The 12,042-nt window shown below is 30.2% G+C and overlaps 1 protein-coding gene and 1 long non-coding RNA gene across 2 annotated transcripts; both read left to right on the forward strand.

The window, feature by feature from the left end:
- The first annotated feature begins 2,095 nt into the window (after positions 1-2,095).
- On the forward strand, positions 2,096-3,837 carry LOC123265517. The gene is made up of 3 exons (XR_006509580.1): positions 2,096-3,135; positions 3,264-3,644; positions 3,730-3,837. It is a non-coding gene; the product is annotated as an uncharacterized LOC123265517 (long non-coding RNA).
- A 5,398-nt stretch (positions 3,838-9,235) lies between these two features.
- LOC123264766 (kelch domain-containing protein 10 homolog) lies at positions 9,236-11,688 on the forward strand. The gene is made up of 3 exons (XM_044728218.1): positions 9,236-10,120; positions 11,011-11,346; positions 11,440-11,688. The coding sequence occupies exons 1-3, from the start codon at positions 9,422-9,424 to the stop codon at positions 11,605-11,607; spliced, it is 1,203 nt and encodes a 400-aa protein (XP_044584153.1). The 5' UTR covers positions 9,236-9,421; the 3' UTR covers positions 11,608-11,688.
- The last annotated feature ends 354 nt before the right edge of the window (positions 11,689-12,042 follow it).

Genomic DNA, 12,042 nt, shown 5'->3' on the forward strand with positions numbered 1-12,042 from the left:
TGATCTTTGCAGCGCTTAGTTGGTGACACGAAAGGGCACTAAGTCTCCTTCCACGTCATCTCACCTCCACCAGGCCTCGTCTATAGAGAGCTTCATGTACCTGCTGCAAACGTTCTTTCCTGCTTTTTGCTGCTTTTTTGCGAGGTTTTTTAACCGTTTCTGCGTCTCAACCTGCCTAGGTGTCAGGTCATCATTAATCCAAATGTTGGAGCCTTTCAACTTGCTCTTTTGAGCCATTATTGCCTTTTTGGTGTTCAACAGGTCAAGAGTAATGAGGTAGCCTCTCTTGATTTGTCTAATCCTTCTTATTCCAGGCTCCACCATAAACATTTTTTTGATTTTTCTTCCTGCAGTCTCTGGTGATGCCCAGTCACCATCAAGATCACCACTGATTACAATATTCTTCCTCCTATATCTTCTTTCTTGTATCTCATGTCTCAGCTCACCTTGGCTCATTCTACCCGGCCTACTGATAGTTTCTGCAGTGGGAGCTACACTTGCATCTTCGACCGAGTGCTGCATATTACCTGTTGCAACTATCGAGCTACCTTTTTGGCTGTCTGAGGTTCTTCCGTGCTTCTTGAGACGGAGTGTCTACTAACATACCTGTTTGAGCTTCCAGATCTCTTCCTCATGCTGTTAGCTTCTTGACTCTGTACCTTGGAGTCTGCCTACCTCCCTGTGAGTTCGTTGAAGAGCCTCTGCCCATCGGGATTTGACGGCACAGGGTTGTTATCGTGTCTCTGGCTTACCTGTGCCTGCGTTTTATTTTTCTTGTTCTGCTTTTGGACTAATGCTGCCATAGCTGTGCGTAGCTCCGCGATTTCCTGCTGGAGCAAGCTGATAGCCTTTTCCTGCTTAACTCTGTTACTCTCAAGTATATTTATCAACCCACAGGAACATTCACACACGTGAGGAGAGTTAAAAGTTTCTCCGGCCGAGATGATCGTAGCGTTTGCATCCTCTTCTGTTTCCTCCTCATCGTATTCTTCTGAGTCTGTGCCAACATCCGCCTGGTTGTCCTTTTCTCGTACTTTTTTTGATTTGCGAGGCGTACTTGTGGCTTTTGGAGCCACCTGAACATCACCTGTCGCCTCCGCTCCAGTAAGTTGCTGTAGTGAGCGACTGCGAGTCATGATTCCGTCATTGCTCATAGTCATATCCCTGTTGGGTGCAAGAAAGCTGAATATCGGTTGTGTGTTGTTGTTGTTACTCCGTTGGAACCGTTCAGCATTTGTTTTCCTGCCTCTTCGCTTTTGCACTTGTTCACCTGGATCTTCTGCTTGTTGATTCTTCGTCTTCACGATTGCGGCCAGTGTCGCCCTCTGTGATTTAATTGTCATAGTTGCAGGCGGGCTCTTGGGAAAGGTAGCTTCCTTCCTTGGAGCTCGAAATCTCACTTAAACCTAACCTCAAAGATATTCTTAGATAATTATATGTTCAGGGAACTCCTGCCTCGATTTGCGCACTTTTCTATTTGCTATCTGTGATCAGGGCTTTTTTAGCTTTCTAATTGTTATTGTTTTGCGTCACTTTTATTTTTTAGATCTATGCTTTCAGTAAAAAACGTCACACCTGCCTATACACGCGTCCGTACACCTTCACGCCCCCTACCCGAATCTGAATATTATTGTATTAAAAAGAATTTATATAAATTGAAAAATAATTGGATTCTTTGATTATAATTTGCGTATAAATTGTATCAAGGTCAACAATATTGTATTCTAAATTCGTTGCAAATTCATTTATTTTGAATAAATAAAATAAAATCTCAAAACCACTTTAATCATTTGGTTTCATAGAACAGTTATTTTTTTTTTTCATGAATTTAATTTTATTTTAATACAGTAGGCTTATCGAATATATTTGTTATTCCAATATGTTAGCTTATCGGATTTGTAGAAGAAAAATAGTTAATAAGTAGTTATGAAGTGACAAAATTATATCTTAAATTACTATCGATTTTCAAAGAATGAACACAATGAAATGACGAATCGATGGAATTTCTTAGAATTTATAGGTATGCTTAAAAAAATGAGGCTTATTTAATTGCAAAATCCCCACTACAAAACTTTTCTTCTTAATGATTTCTTTTCAAATCGTTAGTTTCTTAAGTTTCGTCTTCTAATTCAGTCACTTTTCTAAATCTTCGTTTGTCATAATTATCATCGTGACATTTTTGTAATTTAGTAAAATATTGTTTTATTTCTTGTCCAAATCATTGAAAAACACTTGCAAAGTATAAAACTTTGTAGAGGGAGCATTGTGTTGATTTGTATTGAATAACTAATTCCTGGATCTAATTCTAACTGTAGCCTAAGTAATTTTGCTTCATTATAATCTTAGTGCCGTCACAAATCACACATATTGTTTAGTGTAACTAATACAAACTTTTTGCAGTTAACATATCAGTGAAATAGACAAATCTAAAGTGTTTAAAAAAAATGTACAAATTTAAGAGACATACTGTTATAGGTGCCACACGACCTCAAGGTAGAATAAGCTCAACAATCTACAGCAATGGGAAACTTTTGTACGTTTTCGGTGGATTTGATCCTACTAGTGCCCGTTTTCAAGAATTCTTCAACAGTGTACCTCCCCCAAGACACAAGCCTGATTTTCTTGATCTATGGGCTTACGATTTGTCAAAGAAAACGTGGTCTTTAGTGATAAATAAGGAGGGATTACATTTATCAGATCTAGTTTAGTGACAAAATAATTACCACAATATTTTTTCCACATTTCCTTATGATTTACACTTACGCCACTCAGCCTGGTTAGAAGCGTGCAAGTCATAAAATTGGTCTTATTGGATATAATTATAAAAGCCAAAAAGTTGGTATTCGATATAAAATTGGAAGACAACCAATTGATTCAGCAGCAAACTAACATGATTTGCCATAAAAATTGTGTTTACGGTATAAAACTTGCCGGATTTAAAAAAAAACCAGTTTTGATATCTATAAATTAGATTCGCATACTTTCGAATTCAGAGTTTTCTCTAAGTATGATGACTCCAAGGACTGCAATTATTTGGTATCATCTCAACATACTTTAGCTTACGATGGAAAGTCCATTTTTGTTATTGGTGGATATATTAATCTGGATACTGGAGAAACATTTATCCCTTTGAGAGTAAATATTATTATTATTGTTATATAATTTGTTGTTTCTTGAGAGTAGTCAACTGTAACAGATAAATTTACTATTAATTAAAGTAAGGTATAAGATATTTTATGCTTAAATAACTTAAACTATTACAGAGCATTCCAGTATTTGATTTTGAAAGCGAAGCTTGGAGAATTGTGGATACTCATGGAGATGAGAATGAAACATCACATTTTCCAGTCTTTCCAATGGAAAGAGTAAATTTTAGCATAACACAATTTACAGACCCAAACACCGGTGACGTAAATGTTGTTATATTTGGAGGAACCCAACCCCCTTGGAAACAAACAGAAAGAATAACAGGAGGTAGAAATGATAATGTTTATACCGACTTTTGGAAATTAAATCTCAGAAGTATGAAATGGATATACTTGGGAGTGATACCGTCTGGAATAGGTGATAAACCTGCTGCGACAGTTTCACCTTATGGTCAGTTATTCATCTTTTGAGGAATAATGAAGAACTCAAACGGCGTAGTATGTATTCATCACATTCTAAATTAATCTTCTGACTAAATTTAGTAGGAAATAATATATATGTTTTAAATAATTTCTATTTTAGAATAAATCTTCGTCGGAGATTTATTCAACCTGGCTCTGTGTTCCAAGACTAAAACAAATTTGTTGGCAAGCTGTTATGCAACATATTCCAGATATAGCTTCAAAAACTGATACTGAAGTAATAGCACTTGGATTCACATGGAAGGTTTTCAAATCACTAACTAATGATTAAATTGATTACTAGATTTTATACGATACTTTAAATGTTCCAATATTTTTTGATTTTGATAATTTTTTCAAATTTTTAATAATACATTTGAAATTATTATTGCTTTGAAAAGAATTTAATTAGAATGAAAAATAATTGAACTCCTGGATTAATCTTTTTGTATAAATTGTACTTGTTTCTAAGATCATTGAAAGTTGATTATAGTTTTTAACATAGAAAATATACACTAATTAAGAAATTAACTTGATTTAATAGGACAAATCTTGAACCAAAAACATTATTTTGAAGAGTTTGATCATTTTGACTCAAGCGAAAAAATAGTTGAAATAAGTAAAATTTATTTGAATCAAACAAAATTTCTTAGTTTAAGAATTTTTCTGTTTGAATAGAAATTATCAAACTCTTCAAAATAATGATCTTGGTTCAAGATTTTTTTTCTTGAATCAAGTTAATTTTTTTTATTAGTGTTAGATCAAAGGAATGGTCTGGTCATTTAGTTTCAAATAACAATTTTTGAATAATTAGTCGTTCTTTGTAACTTAAATTTAACCCTTCGTTGGTCGCGCTTTTTTTAGTTTCTCGCTCGCACTATAGCGAGTCTCTATAGGTTGAGTAGTTGTTAGGCGGCGATTCGCTCATAGCGCGACCAACGGGGTGCCACAACTTAGTCCTAACAGAGACTATACAAAACGTAATGTTTTTAGCAAGGTGCAATATCCCAAACGTCTGATATCGAGTGTTGTGAATCCGAAAGGATTTATCACAACGCTCTCTGTATATTAATATAGAATTACATATGAGCAGATAGCTGCAATAAATAATAGCGGGAAAAACCCAGTAAGATTTAAAATATATGTATTTTTATTTGTAATAGAATCAGTAAGAAAAATAAGAATCTCTAAAATATTGTAAACCTTTTCTATTTTAAGTTCTATTGTTAAGTATGGGAATTTTTCTATCATAAATTTTAGGGTATAGACGAATTATAATTACCGAAAATTCCCAAGGCAAGGTTCACGAAACTTTTAGTACAGTCCTTTTAGTCTAGACATGCCGGAAAAAAATTACTATGTTAAAATAAGTTACGTTAAAGGTAATGGTCACTTAGAATAAAATACTGAACGTTTTGGAATATTCTTTACGACTCTGAGAAAACCCAGAGAATCCTTATTTTATTAATTTTTATTGTCATAATCTTTTGAGAAGCTTATTTTCCAAAACGTTCACTAAAAAAGGGATTACTCGAGTAACCAACACTAGGTCATAAAATCCAGACATCCGGGCAGGGTGCAAATTACCTGAGAACGTCAAGGGTCATCGTGACGTCATTACTGCATGGTCCCATTTTTACAAACTTGAGAAGGGATGCTAGCTGAAGATGAGAGTTGTAGAGGCGCGCGCAACTACCCTCACTACCCTCTAGGACTCTCCCACTCCAAAAGCACGAAGATCTCAACCAAGGGAGTCCAAAACCAAGGAACAGGAGGACACTTATTAAAAAAAAGCAATACCTTAGCACGCCACGCGAATATTTACTTCAACCAAAATTATTGTCGGTACCTTTTTTTTTGTAACCTATTGAATAATAAATAATAGATTCGCGCGCAAAGCAAATCTAAATTAAACTAAAATAACCAGAGTGATTTAAATTTATTAAACGTATATTGTTCGATTTAACCTATTCAAATTTAAACCTATTCTCCCGCTTTTATCAATTTACAGCGAGTTGAACGCCCTACCGCGTTCCAACGGGCGAATTAAAAGAACAAAATAAATTTACTATAGCCAGTTTGGGGCTATACAACACGAGATAAGCACATGTAAGAAATGTGACACACTTGCCGAAAATTAGTTTTCATAAACGTTACTTAATCCTAAAATGTATATGCTAGAAATGTGATGTCTAAAGAACGTTCATGTTAAGAAACGTTATACTTCAAAAATGTAAAGCTTCTAAAAGCGATAGCATCACAAGTGTGCCATTTGTAAATCGTTCAAGGTTCTAAACCTGATCTTTCCCTAACGTCATACGTTTAAAAAGTCAATCGGCCATATCGACTGTAGGAGTTCCGTTGATGCAGTAGATTTCTTCAGATAATGAAAAAACCTATATGAATTTCAATCTGACCAATCTGACCAAAGTCACATCGTCTAATATATATTATTAGAAATTTTATCAATAATAATAATAATACTAGTAACAATAACTTGATAAATAAAAATTAATAATAATAATAACATAATTCGAAAATTAAATATTAAATAATAATTAACATTTTTATAGACAGTATTGTTTTGTTAATAAAAATCTAACATGTAAAGAAACTGAGCCAAGTCGCGTTGAATCGAGCTCTTTTTTCTCTCAATGCATAATTTTATAATTAGTCTTATCATTTTAATCTAACAGCCGCTAACTCTTTTACACTATTGTAACTCGATATTTGGCTCAATCATGTTATACCTAAGAAATTAAACGTAAAACTAGTTAGACATTATCACGATTGGAATCCACTCGCGGGTTTAATTACTACGATAATTATTTTTGATTGGAAAAAAAGTATTTGATAAATGTCATAAAGTAATAATAGTAATAATAATAATAATCATCATAATAATAATACTATTAACAATTTCATCAATAAAAATAACACCGGTAAAAACAATAACTTTTTAACTCATTTTATCCAAAAAGAATATGGATTTGAATTTAAAAAAACCAAAATAACAGTAACATTCTATTTGAAGAAAAATGTATTCAACTCAAGTACAAAATTTTCATTTCTATTGACAATAATCATGTCTCCACTGATAAAGTGTAATGAATTATGTTTAATTTTCCAAATTACAAAATCATATGTCGATGGTTTTCTGACGCAACCTCGTATCTCAAAAATGTCAATTTTAGAGATGAGGTGAAAAATAACTTATAAAAAATTAATATTCATCTAAAAGCAATATTTATCAAATGTATTTTTTAAAAATACTATCGAATTTATTATTAATCTGGTTAATATTTTTTTTTCAGTAACGCGTTTATAATTAATTATTAATTTTTCAGTTGAACCCTTTCATCTTCAAAAATCGTGATACGTGGTTGCATTAGAAAACTCTCGATATATATGATTATGCCAAGAAAATACCATCGATATTATAAAAATCTATGCTTTGATGATGGTAAAAACTGATGAATTTGTTTTAAGATTAAAGTATTTTTTCAAAGTTTAGATTTACAAGAAATATATATTTATTACTTTTTACTTTTAGAAGCAGAAGATAATGATAATGGAGACGGCATCGGAGTAGTGCCTATACTAGCTAAATTGATATTTTTGTTTCTTTAATAAAATACTTATTTTCTTGAAATAATTATATAAATATAAATATAAATATTTATTCTCTTCAAATAAAATGAGCAGAGGAGTCTATATAACTGTTATAACTTTTCTTTTTTTTTTAAGGCTAATAATTAATTATGATTAAAAAAAAAATTATGCGCCCTTATGCCTTCAGAATTTTTTTGTCTTAAAGTCAAAAGGGCGTATACAAAAAAACAATTTTTATTCACTTTCCTTACAGATCTATATGTTATAAACATTTTTAGGCTAATTGCAGTAAAAAAAAATTTTTTTATACGCCCTTTTGGTTCTGCAGGGCCAGAAGGGCGTAGATGTTGAGATGCGACCTTCCGGCATTAGTAACGCGATATAGTAGTCCATTATTCAAAGGATCTAATCGAGATCTGATAGATAGATTGTTTAAATTTTGAAGACAATATTTGAAAAATTTGTACCATAACGAATAATCAAAGCTACCAAAAATGTTATGTTCTGTGAAATAAAATAAGACGATAAAAAGATGGTGTACATAAATTCGATGGCATTAATATCACCATGTAAAACTAAAAAATTGATTATAGAAATAGCATTAACTAAAAGTGTTAAACTTATTTTTCCAGGCGTGATTCTACAGCCACCAGAATACTATTATGCAATGGAAGTTTTTTATGAAATTGATGTAGTGTTTGAATAGTAGAGAATCGTATGAGAATCTAACTATTGCATTGGTCCTCATGACGAAACTTTTGAAAAATTTGGATATATTTTGACTCAGCTCGTCAACTAATTTAGAAAATAATACATATGTCTTAAAAGTTTATATAAGTATGTATATATATGTTTAAATAAAAATTACATTCTCCTATCTTTTTATTAAATTCGCTGTTGCATTGGTTATTTTTTTCGAAATTATTGAAACTTTTAATTAATTAAGTGTGTTCTCTATGCTACAATCAAATGGTCCTGTGACTTTCAACTATTGTGTTATCACATGAAAATTAAATTAGCCGACATTTAATAATTTTTAAATTTTTGTAACAAATCAATTATGGCAAAAAAAATTAGAAAAAAAATTTGACATCTAGACATTTAAAAAAATTAAAAATGCAATTTTTTTAAATAATTTTTTGTAACAAATTTGTTTGTTAAAAAAAATTTTTTTAATTGTCAAGTGACTGCTAACTTTAATGTCATTGTTCTCACAACTCAAAGAGGATTTAAGTTTGCTCATCAATATCATTCTGATTTGAATTTTTGTCAAATAAAATTTTTGACGTTTGTACATATGACAGTGTGATTTTATAGACGAAAATTTCCAGGTATAGTATCATAAGAAATCTATAATATCGATTGAATTTGACTTGTTTTGCAGTCGGTAACGCGGCTGAATTCTTTTAAACGTATGACGTTAGGGAAAGATCAGGTTTAGAACCTTGAACGATTTACAAATGGCACACTTGTGATGCTATCGCTTTTAGAAGCTTTACATTTTTGAAGTATAACGTTTCTTAACATGAACGTTCTTTAGACATCTCATTTCTAGCATATACATTTTAGGATTAAGTAACCTTTATGAAAACTAATTTTCGGCAAGTGTCACATTTCTTACATGTGCTTATCTTGATATCAGACGTTTGGGATATTGCACCTTGCTAAAAACATTACGTTTTGTATAGTCTCTGTTAGGACTAAGTTGTGGCACCCGACCAACGAAGGGTTAACTTCTATGGTTCTATGTAAACACACTGAATATTTTTTTGTTCTCTCAGTAAGTTGATTCATCAGATCTGTAAAAAATTCTTTAACAATTACAAGATGTTCTAGAAAAATAAGATGAAGTAAATCTATTTTCAAATTAATATTTTTTTTTAATTTGAATTTTTTCAATTGCTTCCCGATTCAATAAACTTTTAAAATATTTATTATTACAATTTTTATATTTTTGTTATTTGTAAAATATTTTCCACTTTTTATCTAAAACATTGAGAAAAAATATTTGTAATAAAACTCAACATAGATGGAGTTACATATTGATTTCCATCGGTTCTAATTTCTCTGGATCCCGAATATATCTTGACAATAACCTCTCAACGATTCAATTGTTATATCTTTTACGTAATAACGGATTGTATTGACAACGAAGTGATTAAATAAATAATTTTGTAAAAAATTATCTACGTATTATTAAAATGTATCAATTCAAACCACTTGAATTTAATCGGCATTTTGCGAAGAGTATTTCACGCCCAGAAGGTAGAGTAAGCTCAACAATTTACAGTAATGGCAATGATTTGTACATCTTCGGTGGAATGGGTACAGTAACAGCTTTTTTTCGTCAATTTGATAATCAGACTGCTCCTCTAGAAATGAACATTCTTATTAAAGATACGTGGAGTTATAATTTGTCTTCAAAAGAATGGAAATTGTTGATGAATAAAGACAAAATTAATTTATCAGATAATCTAATGCAGAGAATAATCGGTGTAATGTATGAAAAAAATTTTCTGATTATTTGCACTTCTCACTTTAATTTTGATGATATACATCCAAGTTTGAAATCCTGTTTACATATATGTGATTTGAAAAACAAAAGTGTTCTTGTTCATAATACAAGCGGAGAGATACCAGAACATTCAACAGCAAAAAATATGATTCGCCATGAAAATTTTTTATACACAGTACAATTTGATAAATTTGGAGAAGACAACTTTACTGTCTATCAGCTGAACACCAACACTCAAGTATGGAAAATTGTGTATAAAAGCGAAGAGTTCGAGAGTCGTCTTCTGAATTCATCTCTACCTACTTTAGTTTACAATGGAAAATCAATTCTTATATTTGATAAACATTTTGTTCTGGATGAGGCAATGGCGATAATTCCTTTTGATGTAATTATTATTAACTAACTTAATTTTTTTTATTGATAATATATTCAATCAAATTCAAGTGTAAAAACCAAACTTTAGTGTTGATCTTTTTTTATGACTTATGAATACAACATTGCGAAAGTATTATATGACATTGAAATTGGCAGAAACTTTACAATTTTTTAATTTTTCTAGAATAATACACTAGATCTAAAAAATTATTTATAAGAAACTGCACTCATCATTTTTTAGAGTTTCTAAAGATGGAATTTTTTAAATATATATTTCTTTCTATATTTTATTAGTTAAAAAATTTATAAAAATTGTCTGATGTCTATCGATTTCAGTATTATAAGTATTCTTCCGACATTATCAGGTATCTAGATATAACAGACAAAATGTATTAAAATCAAATGATATTATTTATATATATTACCGTATACAATGTAAATACTGAAATCAGTAGACATCTGAAGATTTTTAGAATTTTTATAACAATTCAATTGTGGTAAAAAAAAATATTTTTTTTTAATTTGCACATAATTTTTTTTATTTTTAGACGTGGAAATTTTTATTCAAATTTTTTTATAAGAATTTAATTGTTATGAAAATCCAAAAAATTGATAGATGTGTGTTAATTTTAGTATCATAAAATTAATAACAGAATTTAAAAACAATTTCACAATTACATTAAATAACAAAACAATTCTTCAAATAATCCGTTAACGCATATTCATACCCTTTACATTTGAATTTCGTTTTAATTAAGACTTGAAATTAATAAATATTAGTTATTCATTATCATAACATTCTCTAATACTTCAAACTTGTCAATTGTAACACATTGTTTTCATCGATTATTAAGAATATTGATTAAATATTTAATCCTTGAATACTTTAAATTATTATAGACGATTCCGCAGTTTGATTTAAAAGAATTTACCTGGAAAATGGTAAACACTCATGGAGATGAAAGCAAAGTAGTACATTTTCCAGAAAAAATATTGGATTACAATGTAACTCAGTACAGGAATCCACTAACTGGTGATATGAATGCCATTTTAACAGGGGGATATAGTAAGAGTAATGGTATTTATAGTGATGTATGGAAACTAAATCTCACAAGTTTCAAATGGAAATACTTAGGATTGATGCCGTCTGAAATAGGTGATAAACATTCTACGACCGTTTCACCTTATGGTCAGTTATTTGTCTTTGGAGGAGTAATAAGAAACTCGAACGGTGTCGTATGTATTTATTTTCTTGTAATTTAATCTTCATTAATCTTATGGATAAATTTTGTAGGGAAATATGAACGTTTTACAAAATTTATGTTTTAGGATACATGTTCATCTGCGGTTTATTCAACCTGGCTTTCTATTCCGAAGTTAGAAGATATTTGTTGGCTAGCTGTTCTGCACTATTATCCGAATTTAGCTTTAAAAACTAAAGAAGAAGTAATGTCACTTGGAATCTCATGGAAAATATTCCAATCACGTGTTCATTAATTTCATTACTTGATTCCATATAATCTTTTACATACTTTAATGTTATTTAAAAAATTTTAATTATTTTCTCATTTACACGAAACTTATTTAATCGAAAAATAATAGAATTATAGAGTTAAATTTTTTTTGTATAGATTATATCACGTTGTATTTTGTTGTAAATTTTATTTTTAACAAAGAGAAAAAGATAAAAAGAAAATAATTAATTCTTTGGTTCCAAATAACAAATTTGTATCTCAAATTGTTTACCAAAGCTTTAAAATAAAAAACAAATACAAAATTTCAATAATTAAAAGAAATGAGTAATTTATTTCTTTATACTTGAATTGTAGTCTTATATAGAAGAAGATATTGAAGTTAACCGACATTAGAAATTTTTTTATAATTTTATAGCAATTAAGTTATTAAGAAAAAAATTCCACATGTGAAAATTTA

The sequence above is a fragment of the Cotesia glomerata genome, linkage group LG5 (genome assembly GCF_020080835.1).
Source record: "Cotesia glomerata isolate CgM1 linkage group LG5, MPM_Cglom_v2.3, whole genome shotgun sequence".
Classification (NCBI taxonomy): domain Eukaryota; kingdom Metazoa; phylum Arthropoda; class Insecta; order Hymenoptera; family Braconidae; genus Cotesia; species Cotesia glomerata.

Bases quoted from the DNA above. Each gene is read 5' to 3' on its own strand.
- LOC123264766 (XM_044728218.1), top strand. From the start codon at position 9,422: ATGTATCAATTCAAACCACTTGAATTTAATCGGCATTTTGCGAAGAGT. The intron at 10,121-11,010 runs GTAATTATTATT...AAATTATTATAG, and splicing joins TGGCGATAATTCCTTTTGAT to ACGATTCCGCAGTTTGATTT. The intron at 11,347-11,439 runs GTATGTATTTAT...TTTATGTTTTAG, and splicing joins TAAGAAACTCGAACGGTGTC to GATACATGTTCATCTGCGGT.